General features: G+C 40.6%; 1 protein-coding gene across 1 annotated transcript; it reads left to right on the top strand.

The window, feature by feature from the left end:
* The first annotated feature begins 11213 nt into the window (after nucleotides 1–11213).
* Nucleotides 11214–21813, top strand: LOC100544555 (alpha-1-antiproteinase 2-like). Its single transcript, XM_003206705.4, has 5 exons — nucleotides 11214–11317; nucleotides 16210–16875; nucleotides 17756–18026; nucleotides 19423–19570; nucleotides 20484–21813. The coding sequence occupies exons 2-5, from the start codon at nucleotides 16227–16229 to the stop codon at nucleotides 20688–20690; spliced, it is 1275 nt and encodes a 424-aa protein (XP_003206753.1). The 5' UTR covers nucleotides 11214–11317; nucleotides 16210–16226; the 3' UTR covers nucleotides 20691–21813.
* Nucleotides 21814–22523: the final 710 nt, after the last annotated feature.

The following is a 22523-nucleotide window of genomic DNA, read 5'->3' as shown; positions in this document are numbered from 1 at the left end:
AACTTGTAAAGATAGAATTATGCCATTTGTAAAATGCTGAAAATTCATTGAGATGATATTGAAGAGTGCATAGATAATTCACTGTCAGATACTTGGACAGCCAGGCATGGCAGGATTTTATCACTGGGACTTCCCAGCATCATTCATAATGCAGAGTCATCATGGAGATTTAAGAGCTGTATTGATTACACCCTAATAACTATAATTACAATGTTCTACACTACATATTATTGTACATATTTTTTATTCATTATTGCCCTGGAAATGCCTCCTATTTTCTGGGCTGCATTAAAAAAGGGGTGGCCTGCAGGGAGAAGGAAGTGATTGTCCTCCTCACTCAGATATTCTGAGGCCCCATCTGGTGTATTGCATCCAGGCCTGGGGACCCCAGTACAGGAAGGATATGGAGCTCTTAGAGCAGGTCTAGAGAAGGACCACTAAGATGTTCGGAAGGCTGGAGCACCTCTGCTATGAGGAAAGGTTGAGGGAACTGGGATTGTTTAGCTTGGAGAAAAGAAGGCTCTGGGGAGACCTCATTGTGGCCTTGAAGGGAGCGTACAAACAGGAGGGGGAGCAGCTGGTTACAGGGGTGGATAGTGATAGGACAAGTGGGAATGGTCTTAAACTGAGACAGGGGAGGCTTAGGTTTCATATTAGGAAGAAGTTTTTCACACAGAAGGTGGTGACACATTGGAACAGGTTGCCCAAGGAGGTTGTGGATGCCCCATCCCTGGAATATTGGTTGGAAGATTCAACCTCTACTGCTAAAGCACTAACATCTGCCTATGATGTCATGGACAAACATAAAAAAAATAGGACGCTTTACTTTTGGGGCAGCCCTCTTATTTATTATTTAACATCTGCTACAGACAACTACAAATGTTCTTGCCCATGCTTATAGTGAGAAGGAAAAATGTAGAATACACAGAAAGATAATGATAAAATATTACTTAAAAAACAACAAGGTCATTATATATTGTAGCTGCTTCATTCTATTCAGAATGCTTTAGTACTTCTGAAGAAAACGTCACAATGGAAAAGCCCCATCAGAAAAAGAACATTCAAGCTTCTGTAATCTTTCCAAATACAGCACAGCAATCTCCAAATGTAGACAACATGCTGAAAAAAATGCCAAGGGATCAGTGAAAAAGACTTGAAAGATTCTTTACAGCAAAACCAAAGAATTTTATCATAACGTACAGTGGCTAGGTATAAGCTGGCAAAGACTTCCCTCAGGGAAATCAAAATTTTTTCAGGTATCAGCTGGCAATATGTTTCAGCGTGCATTTGATCTAGTGCTGTGCTGAAAGCTGTGGTACCTACATGAGCTCCTCCACCCCCTTGCGCTCTGCTTTTGTATCAGACCAGCTTTCTTTGGCCTTCCTTAGGCCAGGTTGTATCTAGGCATGAGGACACACCACAAAGAAGCAGGAACACGTGGGAAGTAAAAGCTCGCTTGGACTGTAAAGAAAAAATCAATTTCCTATTCTGGTAAAGATTAACTAACTTTATTCAATAAACACTGTTGAAACAACTTACACATTCCTGATTCTTCTTTCAGTTTTCACACTAGAGAAAAAATGTGAAATTATGGCATTTTGTTCTTTTTGTAGAGTAAGACAAACATCTAAGCACTGGAAAAAAAAAAAAAAACCAACTTTCTTCTGTCTAACCCTTCAGTTTCTAGAATCCAAGTGGACAAAACCTCTACCATGCTCCTTTAGGATTTTTAGGAGATTAAATCAGACTAAATTATCTGACAAAAACTGTATTTCTGTGTTTCACTTTGTTGAATGCTGAAGATCACCCAGATGTCCTCAGAGATTCCTTTATAACATATTTATAACTTATCTACTGGGAAAAGCCTTGTGCACCATGTGAAAATGCAATAGATACTAATATTCCATCACCAGTCATTGCTATTTATGCTTTTAATAAATGTTCACAGTGAATCCTTTTTCATGGTGAATTTCAGTGAAACTATTCAGTTTTTTCAGACAGAACTTGCTATTTTTCTTCCCATTCTCTCCCTTGTCTGCTTATTTACTTTTCTGTGGGTTTAACAGATCACCACAGCCATATTTTACTGTTGAGGTTAGGGGTAGGGAACTAACTGTCACTGTATCTCTGGAGCAGATGGGTGATTATGTAATATATGTAAGCTGATACTGATTTGAACATGACATAAGTATAGGAAAGTGAAACAAGACCTGTGCCAAAACCTTCATTTGCTTACCTTAATATGTTCAAGTGTCAGATACTGCTACTTCTCTCCTTATCAATACAAGTGGCAGCCTTTTGTCACTGATAGAGATTTTGTGTAATACCTGCATGGAAATTATCATATGATATTTTTAAAAACACAGACACTTAAATGTTTAAAACTTTACTATATGGTGCTTTTTCTGAGCAATGGCAGATGCTTGTGCAGCCCCAGATTGTCCAATTTGCATGAGCTTATGGACTTTCCCAGAAAAATGAATTGAGACCACGCATTCACCAAAAAGTTGACATTTGTAAGGAACGAGAAATGGTAGTATTCCAAGAAGATGAGAAATGCCTAGACGACCCATGTACCTGACATACTTAATAATGCATCTTTCCCAGTTAAGAACCTACACCTGCTCCATAGAGGACTGAACCCCTCTGCTCTCTGCCTGTCTTGGTGTGAGCACCAGCATAGGCTTCCTTGCCAGCACCAAGCTCAATTCAGCAAGACAATACCTTCTCCACTGTGCCCAGACCTCCTGATGCTGTGTGATCTTTCAGCAGTCTTTCCAAAACAGCATGGGGAGATATTTTCCCGTACCAAGAGTACAGGAACAGTCCTCTTTGCTCAAGTGAAAAACACTTGTGATTTGTCTATTCAGGGAACAATGTTTTTATGAACAATTTATATCTACAAGTACTTCTTCAAAAACCAGTTCCATCAGCAGGACCAGTTCCCTCTTTGTACAATTGATATCCTCTGCCTCCCTCTGTTGATTGAGTTGACCAGCAGCACCCTTGACAAAGGGGAAGCAGTAAATCCTTTGGAAAACTCCATACTTGGAAATGTGTATTGCTTCACTCTAATGTACTGATTACACTTGGTCAGTAAAGTACATTTACATCAGATACAGGATGTTCATTTCACAGTGGTTAATCTGTTACTAATTAAAAGCCTTCTGTTAGAGAGCTCAGCACTGCCAGCATTGATTGCAATGAGTTCTACATAAAGAGACAGAACTTCGGCTTTGCCCCTGTGTGTGATTCCTACTCAAGCAGTAGTTTGAGGAAGCAGAGAGAAGGAGTGTGCATATGTGAAGATCATCTTCCTGCATCTCCAGTTACAGCTTTTCCTGCCTTTCACCATCATCACAAATATCCCACAGCTCTTCTGAGCTTGCGATGTCCCTCTAAGTCCCTGCAAAGGGGCAGAGGAGTTTTTGTGCTTCCAAGTGAAAACAAATCAAAGAAACAAAAAAGAAAAAAAATGCAGAAGTGCAAGAAATTTTCAGAGCACTGGAAAAGGATTAAAAAAAAAAAGAAAAGAACAGCTAGTGAATTATAGGTCATTGAAACCAACTGCAATTCTTGGAAAAATACTGGGAATATTGGTAAAAATAAAAACCATCAGAACAATCTAGAAAACATCAAGATGACAAATAGCAAGAAAAAAAGACAAGATAACAAAAAGAAATTGGTTTTGTTGAAAACTGACCACATCAGACCAACTTAATCCTCTCCAATGGCAGAGTACCAAGCCTTGTCATTAGCAAATAGTTGAGTTAAAGTACAGCTTAGCTAAGCAATACTTAGGTCACATTTGGGCTTAGTAAGGCACTGAAGGCACTGTTGTCTTATATGACCTACTCTTATATAAAGTACAGAAATAAGTGCTCTGAGATTCACAGAAATACGGAATCACAGAATCACAGAATCATGGAATGGCCAGGGTAGGAAGGGTCCTCAAGGATCATGAATCTCCAACCCCCCTGCCACATGCAGGGCCACCAACCTCCACATTCAATACTAGACCAGGCTGCCCAGGGCCCCATCCAGTCTGGCCTCGAACACCTCCAGGGACGGGACATCCAGAACCTCTCTGGTCAGCCTGTTCCAGCACCTCACCACTCTCTCTGTAAAGAACTTCCCTCTGACATCCAACCTAAATCTTCCTTCCCTCAACTTAAAACCATTTCCCTTTGTCCTGCTGTTATCTACCCTTTCAAAGAGTTGATTCCCTTCCTCTTTTTAGGCTCTCTTTAGATACTGAAAGGCTGCAGTGAGGTCCCCCGCACTTCTTTTCTCCAGGTTGAACAAGCCCAGTTCCCTTAGCCTGTCTTCATAGGGGAGCTGCTCCAGTCCCCTGATCATCTTCGTGGCTCTCCTCTGGACCCTCTCCAACAGCTTCCTGTCTTTCTTGTACTGGGGGCTCCAGACCTAGACACAGTACTCCAGGGGCCTCACAAGAGCAGAGTAGAGGGGGACAATCTCCTCCTGTCCCTGCTGGCCACCCCTCTTCTGATGGAGCCCAGGATACCATTTGCCTTCCAAGCCGCAAGGGCACACTGCTGGATCATGGTAAGTTTTTCATCTATTAAGACCCCCAGGTCATTCTCCGCGGGGCTGACTCTCACGGACCGCTCCTTCCAATCTGTATGGATGCCTGGGATTCTGGAGATCCTGAGATTGGATCCAGTGATCCAGAATTAAGGAGAAATCAGGCCTCCTTGATTGTTCTGGGTGTAGTGTGATTCAATATTTTCTTTATCTGTCCCACCTGTTTGGCTAAAAGGCATTAAGAAATGCTGGCATTTCATAACTGCAGGAATTTGCAGCTGATGTATCTCACCATTAAGCCATACAGAGTGACAGCCCATCCAAGAGACTCAGATTTTACCGCCTGCACTAGCCCATACTACCAATTTCTGGGGTATACAATCAGCACAGAAGGTGGATGGGACAAAAACTGAGATTCTGGAGGAAGAGAAGACAATGCAAACACTGGAGCAATCAGCGTAACAGACAGATCACAGTAGATCTCTGGGAAATCAAATCAAAGAATAAGCTAGTCTTAGTCTCCTGGGAGAGGAGACTAAAATTAAATTTCTTTAATTGGCTAGACTCCAACTTCATGGCCATTTGAGAGAGATATAAGGGCACCTTGGCAGAGGTGAAATTTTTTTTGAAGGACTTGAAAGAAAGTGTTTCTACAGGACGTGTGCAGACCTTAAATTTTGGCATTTGACCCTGGTTTTAAATCTCTTACGGACTATCCATCTCACAACACGGGCTGGAGGTGTGCAGAATTGTTAAATCTGTTAAATCTTGTTAAATTGCAAAAACCTGTGGGTATCCTTTGGCCAAAGAACCAGGCATGATCAAAATGAAGATATAACACTGAAGGTGTTCTGACCACAACATTTTATAGCACAAAAAGAACGGATTCTTTCTCTTCCCTACAACTCTCAAGAGAGAATAACTGCAAACAGATAGAGAAATGAAATTTGCTCAGATAATAGTGGAGAAATGTCAACACTTGTTCTCAGACCCGCTCTCATATATTTTTTACAACAGCACAAAAAAGGAGAATTGAACTCTACTCAGATAATAAAAAAATCTAAGAGCACAAAACAAATTAATACGCATTTGAATATTTTCCAAACTTTGTTCAAACTCTGACAATAATCAGACAGTTTCTCCTCCCACAGTCACACAAGCTCATCTTTGGAATTCTTTGTCTGTCCCTAGACTAGATCACAGAGAACCAGATCTGCTCAGCCACTTGCAGCTATGTGTGCTGTGCAACTTCAAGGAAATAAACGGAGTTAAAAAAGTGATTTTCTGAACAGCTTTAAGGCTTCACTAAGGATGTATCTGAAAATTGACCATCTTAATGGAAACTTGTGAAGGAAAATGGCTGCTGAGTGTTTCTGATTTTAAAATAGTCATTCGAGCTTGCCTATTCTGAGTCTCAACATTTCCACTCCTCCCCTCTCACCTAAGCTTTTAAAAAGCATATCATTAGCAGGACTTTATTACAGGCAGGTGTAGAGAAAAATCAAGGCAGCTGCATGAATCCCTACTGAGATCACAACTACTTCCATGAAATTCCAAGGTCTCAGAAGGGAAAAGCACAGCCTAAGCTTGGGCACTATTGTGGTGGGGAATGTGTACCTGCTGGGAACAGGGCAGATGGCCTGCCAGATTTGTTTGTTCTTAGTGTCATGCCTTGTGCTGAGCCCTGGCAGAGGCTGTGTCTGAGCAGTGAAGGCTGCCTGCTTGCCTTGTGCCAGCTCTGCTGCGATGTGCCATAGGATGAGGGAGATGGCAGCTTCCCAAGTGTTTTGGGAAAAGCCACCAGAGTCACGTGGTTAGAAGCAGAAAGGTTTCTCAGCAGGGTTGAGATGCAAACTTGCTGCGTGAATGGAAGCACAGCCTCCTGGGAGTGGGATTTCACAGTCATTTGGATTAGCTACAGGAAAGGAGACAGACTCTTTAGCAGAGCGTGTGGTGACAGAACAAGGGGAAATGGCTTCAAGCTCAAAGAGGTTAATTTATGTTAGATATAAGGAAAAAGTCTTTTACAGTGAGGGTAGTGAGGCACTTGAACACGCTGCCCAGTGGTGTGGTTGATGTCTTGTCCCTGGAAACTTTCGAGGTGAGGCTGGATAAGGCTGCAGGCAACTCAATGTGCTGTGGATGTCCCTGTTTGTTGCAAGAGCTTTGGACTAGAGGACCTTCAGTGGTCTCTTCCAACTCTAAGGATTCTATGATAATAATTTAGGTTGGAAGGCACCTCTGGAGGACATCCAATCCCACCACCTGCTCACAGGAGCATCAGCCTGGAAATTAGATCAGGTTGCTCAGGGCCATATCCAGCCAGGTTTTGTATGTCTCCAAGGACAGTGATTTCACAGCCTCACAGAACAGTCTGTCCTCATGTTTGATTATAATCCCTGAACGTTATTTTACTTGAACTAATTTGCATTCCCCTTGCTATAGCTTGCATCCTCTGCCACTCATACTACTGCTTTGCAATCCTGGCTCCATCTTCTCCCTAACATTACCTGTTACACAGATGAAGACTGCAGGTACGCCCTCCTGCATGACCTTCTCTTCCCCAAGGTGAATAAGTCCTGGTATCCTAGCCTCCCCACCTTTGTCCTCGGCTCCAGCCTTTCAACAACCTTGGTGTCCCTCTACTATTCTTACTCAGGATGTTCTCATCTCTCTTGCACAAAGGAACCCAAAAGGGGACATATGCACATAGAGCAGATACACATAGAGCAGAACATCATGGAGGGAAAATACACTTCACTGATGAGAGAGAAGCAGAAATGTATTTACTGATAAAATACAGTGAATTAACAAAGCAGATTGTGACAGTAAGATTCAAGATGGTAAGATACACTTGATTATAAACAGCATAAAGAGTAGGGTTAAACACATTAATCCAGGAGACCCTCCAGTTGAGAAATGAGGTTCAGAGTGGACCCTTTTTCTTTCTAAGGTCTTACTCAGAGAAGCATAGGTGCAACCTAATCCTCTTGTAGTACCAGGCTTGGTCAATAATTTCTGTTAAAATGTGAAGGAGGCCTTCCTGCTGAGTGATGAGGTTCAAAGCAGAACCTCCTTGCTTTCCAAACTTCTTGAACTGCAAAGGAAAGGAGCCTAAGTGTAGCTGGATCCACTCCTAGTCCTAGACTTGGTCAACAGTTTATGTCTAAGGGATTATACGTGAACAATCATTCAAAAGTATAACCTCAGCAAAGCTAACAAAGCTTAAATAAACTTAAATTAGCTTAAATTAGACACTTACCAAGTATCTATACTGGCAAGGCATCTTAGCATTAAGGTTTAAGGGATCTCTGTACAGCCATAACCTCGACAGCTGCCCCTACTCTCAGTGAGATCCTGCTGTGCAACTGGCTGCTAAGCAGTAGAATTCAAGAAGCTCTTGGGCTGCTTAATACTTATCAGGTAAGATGACTGAAAAAAAGTCACATTTTTAGGACACGTTCAGTTGTCCCTCATCTGTTTAAGCAGGTGTGTCTGCCATCAGTTCTTCCAGCACCCAGTTTGATACAGATGTGTGGTTTCTGTCTTAGCAAGATCTTGAGTGTAATCAGCACTGTGCTCACTGTCGGTCTGAGCAAAGTCTAGTGTAATACCCAGGCTGGAGGAGGACGTTGAGCACACTATCATGGAGAATCATCACTTCACTTAACCTGTTGGCCCCACTTCTTACTCAGCCTTGAACATGGCAAGTCAAATTAAATCTGAGCACAAACTCTTCCCAAAAATAACTGCCAAGAGATATAGTAGTTACCTCATCCTTGGAAACATCCAAGATCAGACTGGACGGGACTCTGAGCCTAATCAAGCTCTAGGTCCCCCTGTTCATTGCAGGGAATTGGACTAAATGACCTTTAAGGATCCCTTCAAAAGATTCTATGATTTTGGCCTCTAAGCAGTATCTTCTCCTTTCCTTCTTTACACCAGTATTAGCACCTGTGAGCACACAGAAATCTGATCAATTGATCAGTGGAAAACCAGTCATTTTTTTCTATTTTCTCAAGGTGGGGAGAGATCTAGAAGCCCTGGAGTGAGCAGGAACATCCTGCCTGGGGCTGCTAGAAGCCAAGAGATGTACAACACAAAATAGAGGAAGACACAGCTTAAGAGTGAAGATCTGTCATATCTTTGCCTGAAAGGACTGGAGCAGAGCCTTGACACTGCTGTACCTTCTCTTCATTGCCACTGAGGATAACTTCCTCCAAGAAGTCACTTCTGATCTGTTTGTGTAATTAAGAGTGCAGTTCCCCTTGAAACACCTTGTGAGACAGAGGTACACAAATTACATATAGATGTGTGCAGAGAAAGAGAGTGAGAGAGTGTACGGGAACCACTGAATTGCGGCCCAAACCTCTGATTGATCACCTGAGGCAAGCAGTGAGTCAGCCATGGGAGCACAGGTGAAGGCAATTCACCTGTGCTGCCAGAAGGGTGGAGCCTGGCTCCACCTCTCCTACACCCATTTAAAAGCTGACTACTAGGAAGGAAGTATCTCTTCTGGAGCTCCCCTCCTCAGGAGTTTCATAGTGAGCCTAGGATACAGGTAAGCATTCTATCTATTCTGTTTTGGTATAACTGCATAGCCAAACTCTTTGGTATATTTCATAACTATAACATCTGTACATTCATTGATTATACAGAAATGCAGCCTTCAGCCTATGCTGTCATGTTGTCCCAGTGCATCATATGTGTTCACTGTACTCCAGAGGGTATCATCAGATTGCATCATAAGCAATCCGTCGTGGTTTCAAATGGGTTTCAGGGTAACCAGTTAAATATTTTAAAGAGATCAAAGTGTTCCTCCACCAGGGAAGCAAGCATGCAGTTCTTCTAATTTAAATAATTGATTTATTTTGGACTACAGCCAGTCTGTTTCTAAGGGAATTCATGCTGGATGACTTTTGTTAATGGAGACAACTTACTGAAGGTGAAATAGTGTTATTACGATATTGCAATAATAATATTAAAAAAAGTAAATTGGAGTTCAAAATAATAAGATGCCTAATGTAGCTTGACCCAGATCTAGAGGAGCAAATGGAAGCGCTGTTATGAATTATTTTTCAAAATGGCAGAGAAGCAGCCCATTAATTCTAGAAAATAAAATGCTGTGTATTAATATTATTTTTTCAAATATTGAAAAAGAATGTCAGCAAGTTTCAGGATAATACACCTGGTTGATGAAACTGTTGGATGCTCAAGGGAAAAAAATCAGGCATCGATGCTGATAACATCAGAGATTGGTGCGCATTAGATTTTATTTGTTTTTCCCTCTTGCATTCTATTCTCATCCAGATATCAGCAGCTAAAGGACAATTTTCATTGCTAGAATAAACTGTTCTTAAATGAAATCATGTTAAGTCAGTTGTTTTTTCTTCACATTTTTAATAACTTTAATCATAGCTGTACTTTTTGTACTTTGTGTTGTCACTTGTCTCTTGGTGCTTATTATTGTTCACCTGTAGACACTTAAGGTAAAGCTCTGTACTTCTGGGAGCTGCTTTCACTTGTATTACGCACTGAAGCATTCAGCTGCCTTACAGCATTTCACTACTGGTAAACAAACAAATGCTCTAGCAGTCTGGATCCAAATTGATACTGAACAACACTATTTGCCTTTATATGTGTGAAAGGCACAGAGGAAGCCTAGAAAAACAAATTTGTAACACCACCACAGCCATGCAGAATGTAATAATATCCAATATCTAATATCCATAGAAGCTTCAGCAATGCCTCTTTTAAGATGAAGTTACTGCTGTGATCCCCCATTTGCCATTGGGATGCTCCTGCTGGATGTGAGGTGCTCAGCTATGCAATGACCTGTTATATTTTCCAGTCTCGCGTTATCACAGATCCTAATGCTCCTCCATAGTGCTGTAGGGCTACAGACTTCTGCAAGGAGTTTGTTGTGAAGAAGGATTGTATAAAAAACAAGTGGCCTTCCTGATGGGTCCACCTTCATACAAATCATGTTCTAGGCTAATAGCCTGATGCTTACTCACCTGCAATTTGGGTGTATTTGCAGTTGGTGGCAGTACACCAGGGCATAATGTTGCTGACTGTCCACCTACGTGCATGGTCACATCAGACCGGCTGGGGTAGCACGGGTGATATAGTACCCATCTCTGTCACCAAATCACTATCCTTACAACAACCCTCAGCCACTAGATACACTGATATTACCCCTTTAAGTTTACTAGTGAAGTCCGTAACACCTGTCCCTTATTAGATAATTAAGAATAATTGGATAACTTAAAGTTAATAAACCATATAAACCTATTCACATTCTGGTGTGAAGAGGAAGAATATGGAGATGAGATCTGACCATGGCATGCATCTAGCAGTCTTTTCCTAATGCTTTATCTAGTATTATGGATGTGTTTAATTTTACTCATTTCAGTAGTTCTAATGTAGTTAGTCAGGCTATTTGTAGAAGTTAATGGTGTATGCAAAATATTTGCCAGAGTGAAGGGCTGATTTCCCAGCAGGGGACAGTACAGAAATGCAGGAGAACTCTTACAGCTGTTGTAAGCAAAGGCAGGGTTAGGCCACGTGTATACAGCAAGAGTCAGCTGCCTTCTCCAAAAAATTGTCTCCTCTGTTTGCTCTGCTCCATTCCTAATGAAATAACACCTGTCTGCCTTGGTTAATATTTTCTAGAGGACACTTTGCTTTCATAATGCTATTTAACAGTATAAATAAGAGAGGGTGCTGCAGAGTAGTTCTGGTGAGGACAGCAGGATCCTTGAAAGTTGCTGTAAGTAGTGACTTTTTTCCTACAGAGATTTCAAAAGTGTATCATATTGCAGTCAATTGATTTTTTTTTAAGACTTTTATAGCATATTAAATCTGTCTTAGCAACTGTTCCAGTGGTAAAGAGGCTTACTTGGCCAATTGGATACAGAGCACACAGGCACCATTTAGGCATTTGCCTGTATGTTGTTACGTGATTGGCAGGAGAACCAAGAATGGCAGACTAGGATGTCATTGCCTTGTGGGGAAGCAAGGTGATCTTTGGAGCCAACAAATCTTCAAAATCTAAAAAAGGGAATTCCCCTGACATACCTCCTGCTCTTCCCAGCTAGAGGGAACAGGCCCTGTTCTGTTCAGAGCCTGGGGATGGGTGCCTAGAGTACAGATAATATTTTTTAAAATAGTTTTATTGAAGGATATTCAAGGCTAGAAGTAATATCTTTGCTTAGAGAATAGGATGTCTGAGCTGTACTTCTCTTTCAGATGAGACATCTCCTTGTATCCTCTAATCATCAGACTGAAGGATAATTGAGCGGGAAGGAGGGAAAAGTTGTTCTTCAGCTGCTCAGATGAGCTGAGATCACAGTGATGCCAAACTATAATGTTCACGTAGAGACTGTGTAGTGATCAGGTGTACACTGGAAAGCAGAAACTAGGAACTCAGTCTGATCTGTTCATGACTACCCTAAATACTGCACTTTTCCTTTTTTTCTTTTTTTCTTCTGGCCTCAGTAATACTTTATCCATAGGTGTGTGCAGTAGCACAGATCCAAAAAGTAAATACTAAGAGTGAGAGATTGTGTTCACCTGTTTCCAAGTAAAAGAAGCCTTGAAGTGGTGATGCCACTCTTGAGGGCTGCAATTCCTGGTGAGCCCTTACATCCCAAGCTATCTTGCAGAAGACAGGTGACATTGGCAACAGCTCTGTTTTTTATTCTGTCTCTTCCCTTTTCCCAGGGTTTGTTTGGATTTATGTAAGCAAATTTGACAGAGGACTCAATAGAATTTCCTAGAAATTTTACCCAAAAATGTCTAACAGAAGTTTACTCCATACAGAGGAAAGTAACACACCCGATTACAGAAATCATTCACCTACACACATGTAGGATTACATGCATTTCTAAAGGATGTTCTAAAATCGATTTCTATATTTCTATTGCAAAAATAATTACTTTAATGAAACAGTGACAATGACTGGATTCGTTACAGAATCCAATACCCTCAACTTGTGCTTGCAGTCTTCTCAGGTCTCAGGTACAGAGGTATCAAAACTCTGAATCTCAGAAATAAATGTCTAGCTATCACTCTTGACAACTGCCTGAGCTTGTCCAGGCACATGATGGGAGGTATCTTGAGAACTTTCAGGCCAGCAAGTAAAGAACAAGCGAATTTGTGGTGCTCCTGTAAATAGGCCATCATGGGCAGTAGGGTTTCTGATATCAGTTTCTCACACAAACATTTGAGTAGCCACGTCCTTCTTTTGTGACTTTTGTGTGCTTGAATTCTTTTAGTTTCTTCTTTGGATATGACCATGAGTAGCTGAGATGAGTTCAACAGACACTACTGATGGTGGTGGGGTCATGTCTTGTTATGCCTGGTCCCCCGAGGGACCAGCTGTCAGGACAAAGGTTTCTCAGATTTCCTCATTTGATTTTTTTTCTAAGAGGGAAGCAGCACCATCTGGTGAGCAAATAGCTCTTCTATTTCACGCCTGCATGCATTTTCAAATACTGCAAATGTTCGTGTTGTTTAAAATGAGTATAGGTGAAGATCCCTTACAGGAACAACATGGGATGAATACTCATCTCCAAATCACCGAGACAAAAATCAGCCCTCAAATAGATAAACTAACTGTATCCACAAAGAATCAGGTTCTGTCAATTTGAAAATTTGGCCTCATTCTGTTCTAGGTATTCTAGTGGACTTATTTTGAGGCAACAGCCAGTCCCAGTTTTTTCCATTTTCTTTCTAGGAAAGAGCAATTTAAAAAAAAAAAAAGTACTGCCATTCTGGTTTGCATGGTAGGAAAGACTGTAATATATGAATGTTATCACCAAGCCTATTACAGATAAATTGCTTGAAACATCACTATCCTGCAGGTGTTGGCATGTTCTGTGCCACTGTCAGGCTTGACTGAAAGCATTTCATGAAAGAAACCTTTTCCTGAATACCGAAAATATATTGTCATAGCCTGACATAGACAAAAGGAAGAAAAGAGGCAGAGAATTAACTGTTTTTCTTCCAGGCTATTCAACAAATTAATGTAAATATGGAATTGCAACTGAATAGCTCTTCACTGTATTCCCATGTCTGTGGCAATCTGACAGAATGCCTCTTAGCAAACTGTTCTTCTGGAGACAGTATGAGCCTTAATTTTGAAGAAAGCTTTCTATCTTATCCTTTTTAGACAGGAAATTCCCTAAGGGCTTTTTAAGCAGCAATTCCCAGCTCTTTGTTCTTTAATAAGTGGATAGCAAGTATGTTTGGTAGGAAAACTCAATCATGAGGGTAGCCTAAAAATCTGAATCTTCTGTTCCATAACAAAACAGTAATTTATCACTGGATAATCTTCTGCTAACTTAAAAGTGCAGTAACATCAACTAGAATAGTAAATACAAAGTATGAAGTAATAGCTCCCAGTCATATTCTAAAGGCTTACAGCATCTAAATTCTATTATGAAAGTGCCTCCATTATACAAAGAATAGCCTAACGGAATGTCACTTCTATCTTCAAGGGTTTAAAAAAAAAAAAAAGCATACACACAAGAAAGGACCTCTACACGCTACAGCTGCTGAGTCTTTCATAATCGCATGATTTTTAAAATCAACCATTACCAACATTTCTGTGAAAACTGACTCATAAGTCTTGAACATTTGTGATTGGCCAGTGCTGAGTAACAGATGGATGATTCACATTCAGATTGTAGTTAATTATCGGTGAATTCGGCGCTATAATAAAATGAAATTAATTCTGTGAATACTAAATACAAAAAGCAAATATGTTATAACTGCATAGAGCAAAAATAATCAGGATAGAAGAAAAATCCTTCTGAAAACTATAACCAATATTTTACAAAGCTGTTAATGCACACATTAGTTACAATTTTGAGGCCAGATTAGTTAAATTCCATTCCTACATTGCACTCCAAATAAAAAGAAATTGGCATTTCAATGCCTATATACAAAAATCCACCTAAATGCTGTGCTTTGTTATAGATAGTAAATGTGATGAGACAGGGAAACAGGTAGTGACTTATGTTTAAAATGAAATATTTCATTCTTTTGTGTTCATGTTGTTAATAAATTATGCCTGCAGTTGAGTAAATTCACAGTGAGTAATTTATTCAGAGGCAGATTCTGAATCAGACCTCTAGATACATGGAAATAGATTAGACTCACATTTTGTGCTTTTTGTCTGGGAGCAGATTTCAAAGTCTGACTAACACATTGGATCACACATAGCTGGCTTTAAATATTCAGAACAGGAGCTTTTATGATGAGTTATACTGAGCAGAATCAAAGGAGGAGGCCAAAATATAATTTAAAACTACTGTGCACAGTAATTGAAAATGCAGTTACCAGGGATGCTCATGGCCATTCCATTTATCAATAATATAGTGCTGCTGCAAGCAGGACCTCCTTTTAGAAATACTTTCATCAGACTTGCAGTTGTTTAAATATCTGATTAATAGCTCAAAATATTTTGTTGCTCTTATTCAAGTCTAATCATAACTAGATATTCAAATACTAATGAGAAGTGATCATTTTAATATTACGGTGAAATCAGGACCATGATCATATCGCTTTCTGACCACAAACTTTCAAGTCAAATAATACCAGAAAAGAAAGGTGCAATTAGATAAAGTCTCTCCTTGCACAAGTTTTAGCAAATCTGGCTCATTATCTCCACAAATCCTTTGCAAGTTTCTCACCATTTCTTTGCACTAGATTCCTGAGAAATGAGGCCCAGTGGGGCTCCACATTTCCAATGTTCAATTGTAAGAGCTGTTACAGTGTCAGCTCTATAAAGAAATGTAGATAACACAGCCAAGAGTAACAGGATAAGATAAATGTATTGCCCTTTGACCAGTAGAGCATCTGATAAAAATAAGGCTTTGCTTTTGTTGGTGTCATTGACTCCTTTTGCTGTGTTGAAAATGAATCCTCTCCAATGGTTTGGTTTGTCTGTTAAGAAATAAAATAAGAACCCAAAGTAACGTTTTAAGTGTCATATCACTTTTATTGAGTAAGAAAGAGAACTATTCCTTAGAGACATAAAGCTTCATGTCTAGTTTGCTACAGCCCCCATTGTTTGTTCTCTCTTGAAATAGAGGGCCTTATCAATCTGACCAAAAGGTTATTTAAAGATCTCTGGGACTAATTGCTCCTGTTCTATTTGTATGTAGCTACTGCTGTCTGTCCACTTGTGTAAATTTCCTCTCTCTTCCCTTACTAGCAGAACATCCAGACTTGCTCTGTGATGTTCTTTCCAGGAATTATCTTAGACCATTACTGTCAAAAGCGCAGTACTATTGCAGTCCTCCAATGATTAGTCATGGTATGTTTTCTGGTGGGGTATGCTCTGTTTTCTAGCCTGCTGAGGGTGCTGTGTATTCAGCAAATCAGTGCTGAATTTTGCCTTTGTGGCATTTAGTGAGAGGCAGAAAGAGTTCTGGAAGACTTGTCAGAAGGCCAGGGGAAATTAAAACAAACAACAACAAAAGAGAAAAAAAAATCATGCCTGGCAAAAGATGTTTTGGTGTTGGTTTTTTTTTTCTTTTTAAAGGAAATTGAGACGAGAAAAACACAAGCTCTTTTTTAGTGAGAATGACAAAATAACTCTTTCTACTTGATTAATTAATTTACCTTAATAATAGATTTTCCTTTTCTCCATAGGATTTTAATACAAGAAGATGAAGACTGTATTTTATATATGTTTGCTTCTAGCTGGGCTTCATGCTTTTGCCTATGGTCAGCTTACAGCCAACCACCGCAATGGACATGATCCAAATGAACCTAATGACCATACGCATCACAATGCTGAAGCAGTTGCTTGCCTCAAACTAGTGCCAAACAATGCTGACTTTGCATTTAAATTTCTAAATGAGGTTGCGCTGGAAGAACCTAATAAGAACATTTTCTTCTCTCCTGTAAGCATCTCCACTACCTTTGCAATGCTGGCCCTGGGGGCTAGGTCAATCACCAAGACTCAGATCCTGGAAGGACTTGCCTTTAACCTTACAGAAATTCAGGAGAATGAGATACATGAAGGCTTCCACAATCTCGTGCACATGCTGAGCCATCCCGAGAGTGGGGTACAGCTCAACATGGGGAATGCAATCTTTCTAACAGAGAAGTTGAAACCACTAGAAAAGTTTTTAGATGATGCCAAACCTTTGTATCAACTACAGGTTTTAGCTACTGACTTCAACAATCCCACAGAGGCTGAGAAGGAGATCAATGATTATATAGAGAAGAAAACACAAGGGAAGATTACTAATTTGGTTAAGGAAATCGATCCACAGACTGTAATGCTCCTGGCTAGCTTTGTTTTCTTTAGAGGCAAGTCATTTAATGTTTTTGTTGATAGTTTTCATCAAGTGATCTCATCAGCTGCCAAACTGGGAAATTGTTCCAGCAGAAATTTCAGATGCTCTTTGGTGGGACTGCAGCCCCTTGTGGTGTGCTTGGGCTGAGGAGAGCAGCAGAACCCTGCGCAAAGAGAACCCTGAAGGCTGAGCTCTGCCTGAGGCAGATGCAGGAGCTCTGCTCTGGGATGCAGCTCTGTGCAGCCCTAGCACACTTTCATGGCTCCAGTTGCCCCATTTTTTCAGTTTTCAGTAAATGCATGAGTACGTCTAATCTCTTAGAAGTCTGTAGAAACATGTGCTATTCACTAGCCTAACTTATTAGTTATTAGCTGATTTTTCTGTAAAATCCTATTTTTTCCTTCTGAAGTCTTTGAATTATATACACACAAACATGTTTATATATGAAAGAAGCTATTGATGATTAAAGGAAGGCATTCTAAGGAACAAGGTGGAAACAATATTTCCAATGTGGATTTCATGATGTGGTATTAAGCTTGACACAGCAGCACTCAAATATAAGATCCTACATCAATTTTATCTACAGACAGACTTTTATTAAAGCTAATAGAAATCAAATGTATACAAAGTACAGATGCTGTCAGGTGAGCCCTTAAATTACAATTTACAGAAAGATTACTAAGATCATCTGAAGAGAGAAGTAATGGAATCTAATACGCTCTCTTGACCGAGTAAGAGATTCTTGCTTTACTGTGACATACATCTTAAAATGGTAAGTTTGAAAACTGAATTTATGAATTGGAAGGATAGGTGCATAAGATTAGTTATATAACATTCCATCTATGATGAGATGAGACATGGCATATTCAGTTGCGTTTCCCTTTCTGTATCAGGCAACTGGGAAAAAGCTTTTAAACCAGAGAACACTAAAGAAAGGGAGTTCTTCGTGGATGCTGAAACTACTGTGAAAGTTCCTATGATGTATCAGGTTGGCAAATTTGACTTGTATTTTGATGAGGACCTGCCTTGCACCGTGGTACGTCTTCATTACAATGGAAGTGCTACTGCGTTTCTAGTTCTGCCAGCAGAAGGGAAAATGAAGCAGTTAGAGCGAACTCTGGACAAGGAAAGAGTCAAGAAATGGTCGGACAATCTATTCAAGAGGTAATCTGCCAGTCAGCTGCAGCGGGGTCTATGCTTTTTACTCTTTTGGGAATGCAATACTACAGATTTGCTGATTTTGATAACTGAGTGGGTTATTCTTTTCTTGTGCATCCTAGCTATAAAAATCTTGCAGCTGTTTGGTTTTAACTATTCCCCTGTTTTTGCCTAAGTGACCCCCTCAGAGCAGAAACCATCCTCATGAGGGCTCGAGTGCTGAACAGTAACCCTATATAGGATTTCCAAAACAGTCCACTGACTGAGTGAGAAAGTGGCAGTTCTAAGGCAAAACCCCTAGTCACATCTCAGCTAATGGTCTAATGTAAGCTGTTCTACCTTATATATGTCACTGACAATATGACTCAGAAATACGTCTAAACCCTAAATAAAGCATGACTTTGTATTAATTCATAATATGCCCTACACAGATGTTGTCCTTACCGCTGCAGTACCCAGTGGGTGTTAGAGCTGGTGACTGATTATAGGTCCCCTGATTTTTCTGGAATTCTGTTTCTGAAACTATGAAAATCTAAGGAGGTTGTCAGCTCCTACCACTGAAACTAACATGAGCGAGTATGTCTTACAATATTGGTTGACTGAGAAAAAAGAGACCTAAGCACCAGTTGATGAGTAATATTAAGGTAATACGTGCCTAATTTACCAAGCTCTGCCCTGATTCTCAACAAGGCTTTGCAGTTCGCACCCATGACTCTTGGTGGATGCCAGAGAGATACTGATACAGTTAATGAAGACGTAATGGGCAACAAACTGGATATGAGCTAATATGTGATGCCTCAGCTGTGAAAAATAAAAATGTAATTCTCAGCTGCAAAATCAGGAAAACTCATATCTAAATAATCATTTGGAGCTGGACAGAACTTGTTCAGCATGTCTACCCTATCTCTCTGCTTCTTGCTGTTAAACACAGATTCTATCACAGCAAGTGTGCAGAGGAGAGACATTAGAAAATGGAGAAGATGGGTTGTCCAGTGCAAGTGTCAGGATGAAGAACCTCCCCTTTGGTTTGAATTCCTGGGGTTTGTCACATCTTTCCCCAGGCAGATCTGTCTGTACCCTATTTCATGCCCCTCCGTGCTTGAGTGATACAGGCTGTCACCTCTGTGTCTCATGTTTCCTAAATGTAAAGAGACTCTCGTTACTCCCCTCCTTTGTTGAGTGCTCTCATATTTGCTAAAGCAAAACACCAGATAAATATCACTGTTACTACTGTGAGTTACAGCACCTGTAAGAAGAGCCAACAGATTAGTGCTCATTGTATTTTTATTGTATGGTCCAGGCCCCTGCTATTATTTCCATGGGAATTACACAGCTTTCCCATGAACACTTACCTCTGCAAAAGATCTCTTACCACCCTCTGTTTTTTTCTTCTGCCCAACAGCAAAATACAGCTCTACTTCCCCAAATTTTCTATCTCTGGGAGCTATGAAATAACAAACATACTTAACAAGATGGGAATTGTGGACGTGTTCACCAACCAGGCAGATCTCTCTGGCATCACTGGTGTCCCAGAGCTGAAGGTTTCTAAAGTAAGTCTGTTTCTACCAACCCTTCTCTTCCTTTCACAAACACACACCCCTGTGGTGTCCAGAAACATCAGTTAAACACAGCTCTTGGCTTTCCAGCTTGCTATATCCTGGATTATCCTGGTTTCAGCCTGTAAGTTTACAACTGAGAGGAGTTTGGCTGCCAGTGACAATGATCAGATTAGTTTGATGCACAGTTTTTTTTCCCAGGGCTGTTTTCAAGTAAGATCTCCCAGGGTGAATCTGGAGCATAAGAACACCAAACCTCAGCTTCTCAGGAAGAGGCGTTAATGTTCCTAGCCACACCACAGCCCACCCTACTGCTCTGTTGACTCAGTTTTGGAAGTGGCCCCCCTTAATACGTGCCTGAAAAGCAGACAAGAGAGCAGAGTAGCACTCTGATTACTTTGACACAGAATGGCTGGAGGTAGGAATGAAGCCCTACCAGGTCTGGGGGCCAGCTGGGCACAGGCACCTCTCTTAACTCAGCGTGAGGAGGGAAGACTGGTGAGGAGCAGTAGAAAGCACACAAGGGAAAGAAAGATCAAGGGAAATTTCAAGATTGAGGGATGGAATTTGGATAAAAGAGACTCTCTCTCATTTTTCTTTAATTCTTTTATTTGTAAATGTAGTGGCCTCCTCTTCAGGTCCTCCTTTCCTCAGATGTAACTGGGCAAATAAAAGCAGTGTAAGAGTAGAGTCTGTTCTCTTTATCTCAGAAGGAGCTGAGGAGATTGCTGCTGCTCTATCCCGGTCTTCATTTAAAGCAGCTGCCTACAGCAATGCAGCTCACATCTCTTCTGCTCCTACAAGTTCTCTATGGAGGATACGCCCAAGGAGTGATTTAAATAGAAACTGGTTTATCTTTCAGGTGGCTTGTTGCTGCCCTGGATGACCGTGTTTTCTTTCTTCCTAGGTTGTCCATAAGGCTGCTCTGGATGTTGATGAGAGAGGTACTGAGGTAGCAGCAACAACTGCTCCTAAAATAATGGCTCTCACTCTTGCTCCGTCCATTGAATTCAACCGTCCCTTCCTGATGCTGATTTTTGACAGAGACACAAACAGTACTCTCTTCATAGGAAAAATAGCTAACCCAAGTACCACTAGCAGAAGTGAGATATGAACTCTAATTATTGTTACTAATTAAAGAAGATGTGAACTGCATGATGCTTATTTCCATTTGCACCAGCGTAATGTACAGCTCTTTTTCAGCAGGAGTTTTTATTCTTTGTCATTATCAAAAACTCTAGGTATTGATTGTGACACTTTCTTAGGAGGAAGTATGAAAAACCTTTTCAATTCTTCTACCCAAGAATGACTTTCTTATTTGCCTGAAAAATAAGGAAAGACCTGCTACGATTTGCAGTTCATTGTCAGTTAGAATATCAGATAAAACGATTAACGCTTCTGCAACCAAAGCATAAGCAGTTGTAATTTACCATAAATACATAAGCAAGTAAATAAGAAATGAGAAAAGCTGAATCAACAACATAGGGTCATGGGAGACTGAAGCTTCCGTCAACACTGGGAACACAAGAAGTTGTTTTCAGTAGGAGAGAGAATTCTCTTTTCTTCTCCATAAATCATTTATCACTTTTCGTGTTAATCTAGCAGCAAATATTTGAAATATTTCTGGAAAACCTTCCTTCAGCCTGAGGACTTTCAAACAAGTATTGTCTATTTGACATACTTAGCACATACAACAACTAATAGTTGACTCTTCACATGTATCCATCAGTGGTCAGGAGAATGTAGCTAGATGAGAAGGTGAGGTATTTGGCATGTTGTCAGCTGAGATAATTAGGGTCTAGTGAAGTGCCAACCTTCCATAGCTACCAAGGTAGCTATGTAGGCATCACCCCTTGAGCAGATCCCCAGACCCAGGGAGTGGCGATAGCCAACCACGAGAGTTAGAGCAGCCTGAGGACAGAATGATAACCTCTTTCAACAGACTTGCTTTGAAAATGGGTATAAGAAAGAGCACAGCTGACTCTAAACTACAACTGTAGTTTTGAAAGGAAGTGAAATGGTATCACCATATCAGGAAACACTGCAGGAGCAGCCAAACAGCTTGGGATGCAAAAAGCTTCAGCCACATGTTGAACAGTCTCTGTGAAATTAGAGCAAGGGTGATTTTCAGCCTGACACAGATAAAGATGACCAAAGCACTCTCTCTCCTTTACAACCAAAAGGAAATTTCCCTTTCTGTTCTGTGTTTCTAATAAAAATTCTCCTGTTGACTGTCACACTTGGTCCTCGATTGGGCTTTTTGACTTACTGCTCATAATCTATGAGAAGTTTGTCAGTTGATCACAAACACTGATAGCAGGAATCCCAGTGAATGAGATACATGTGCACTATACCACTTTCCTGGCTCCTTTCTGCACTCACCTCCATCTGTTACAGTGGCTCTGTGGCCCAACATGCGCACACAATTCCTAAGGCAACCTATCTGACCATGCAGGTTTGTCATCTTCCTGAAATATAACTGCACAATACAGAATTAACAGGACCAATCTTAGCCATTATCATCACTCCTACTGTTAACTGACATACAAAGAAGCAACAGTGAAACCTCTAGGGATGAAGGGTTCACTGAGGTCAGACCTTCAAGTAAGATTTCTTGAGCACCTGAGAACCATGCCAATTTTCTCTGGATGAAAAAAGTGATGTATTTGATTTTAGTAGCATGGTTTGTGGTTCACATCAAGAAATATGGAAGGAACACATTGTCCCAGATGCACAATTATCTGTGGCACCCACAAGGTTAATCTTGTTCCCTTGCTTGTGAACCATTTTGGAATGGATATTTATAAATAGAACATAGTAGGAAGACGGTTGTTCCCACATGATACTGGGAGAGATCTGAAGATCAAGAGAATCCCCTACATCAGCTGAATCAGCTTTTTCAGGCTGTAAATCTCTATTTTGGGAAAGAGACTGCTTTCCTTCCTAC

Source organism: Meleagris gallopavo, chromosome 5, assembly GCF_000146605.3.
Source record: "Meleagris gallopavo isolate NT-WF06-2002-E0010 breed Aviagen turkey brand Nicholas breeding stock chromosome 5, Turkey_5.1, whole genome shotgun sequence".
NCBI classification, from domain to species: Eukaryota; Metazoa; Chordata; class Aves; order Galliformes; family Phasianidae; genus Meleagris; species Meleagris gallopavo.
This window is presented reverse-complemented; position numbering and strand designations above follow the sequence as displayed.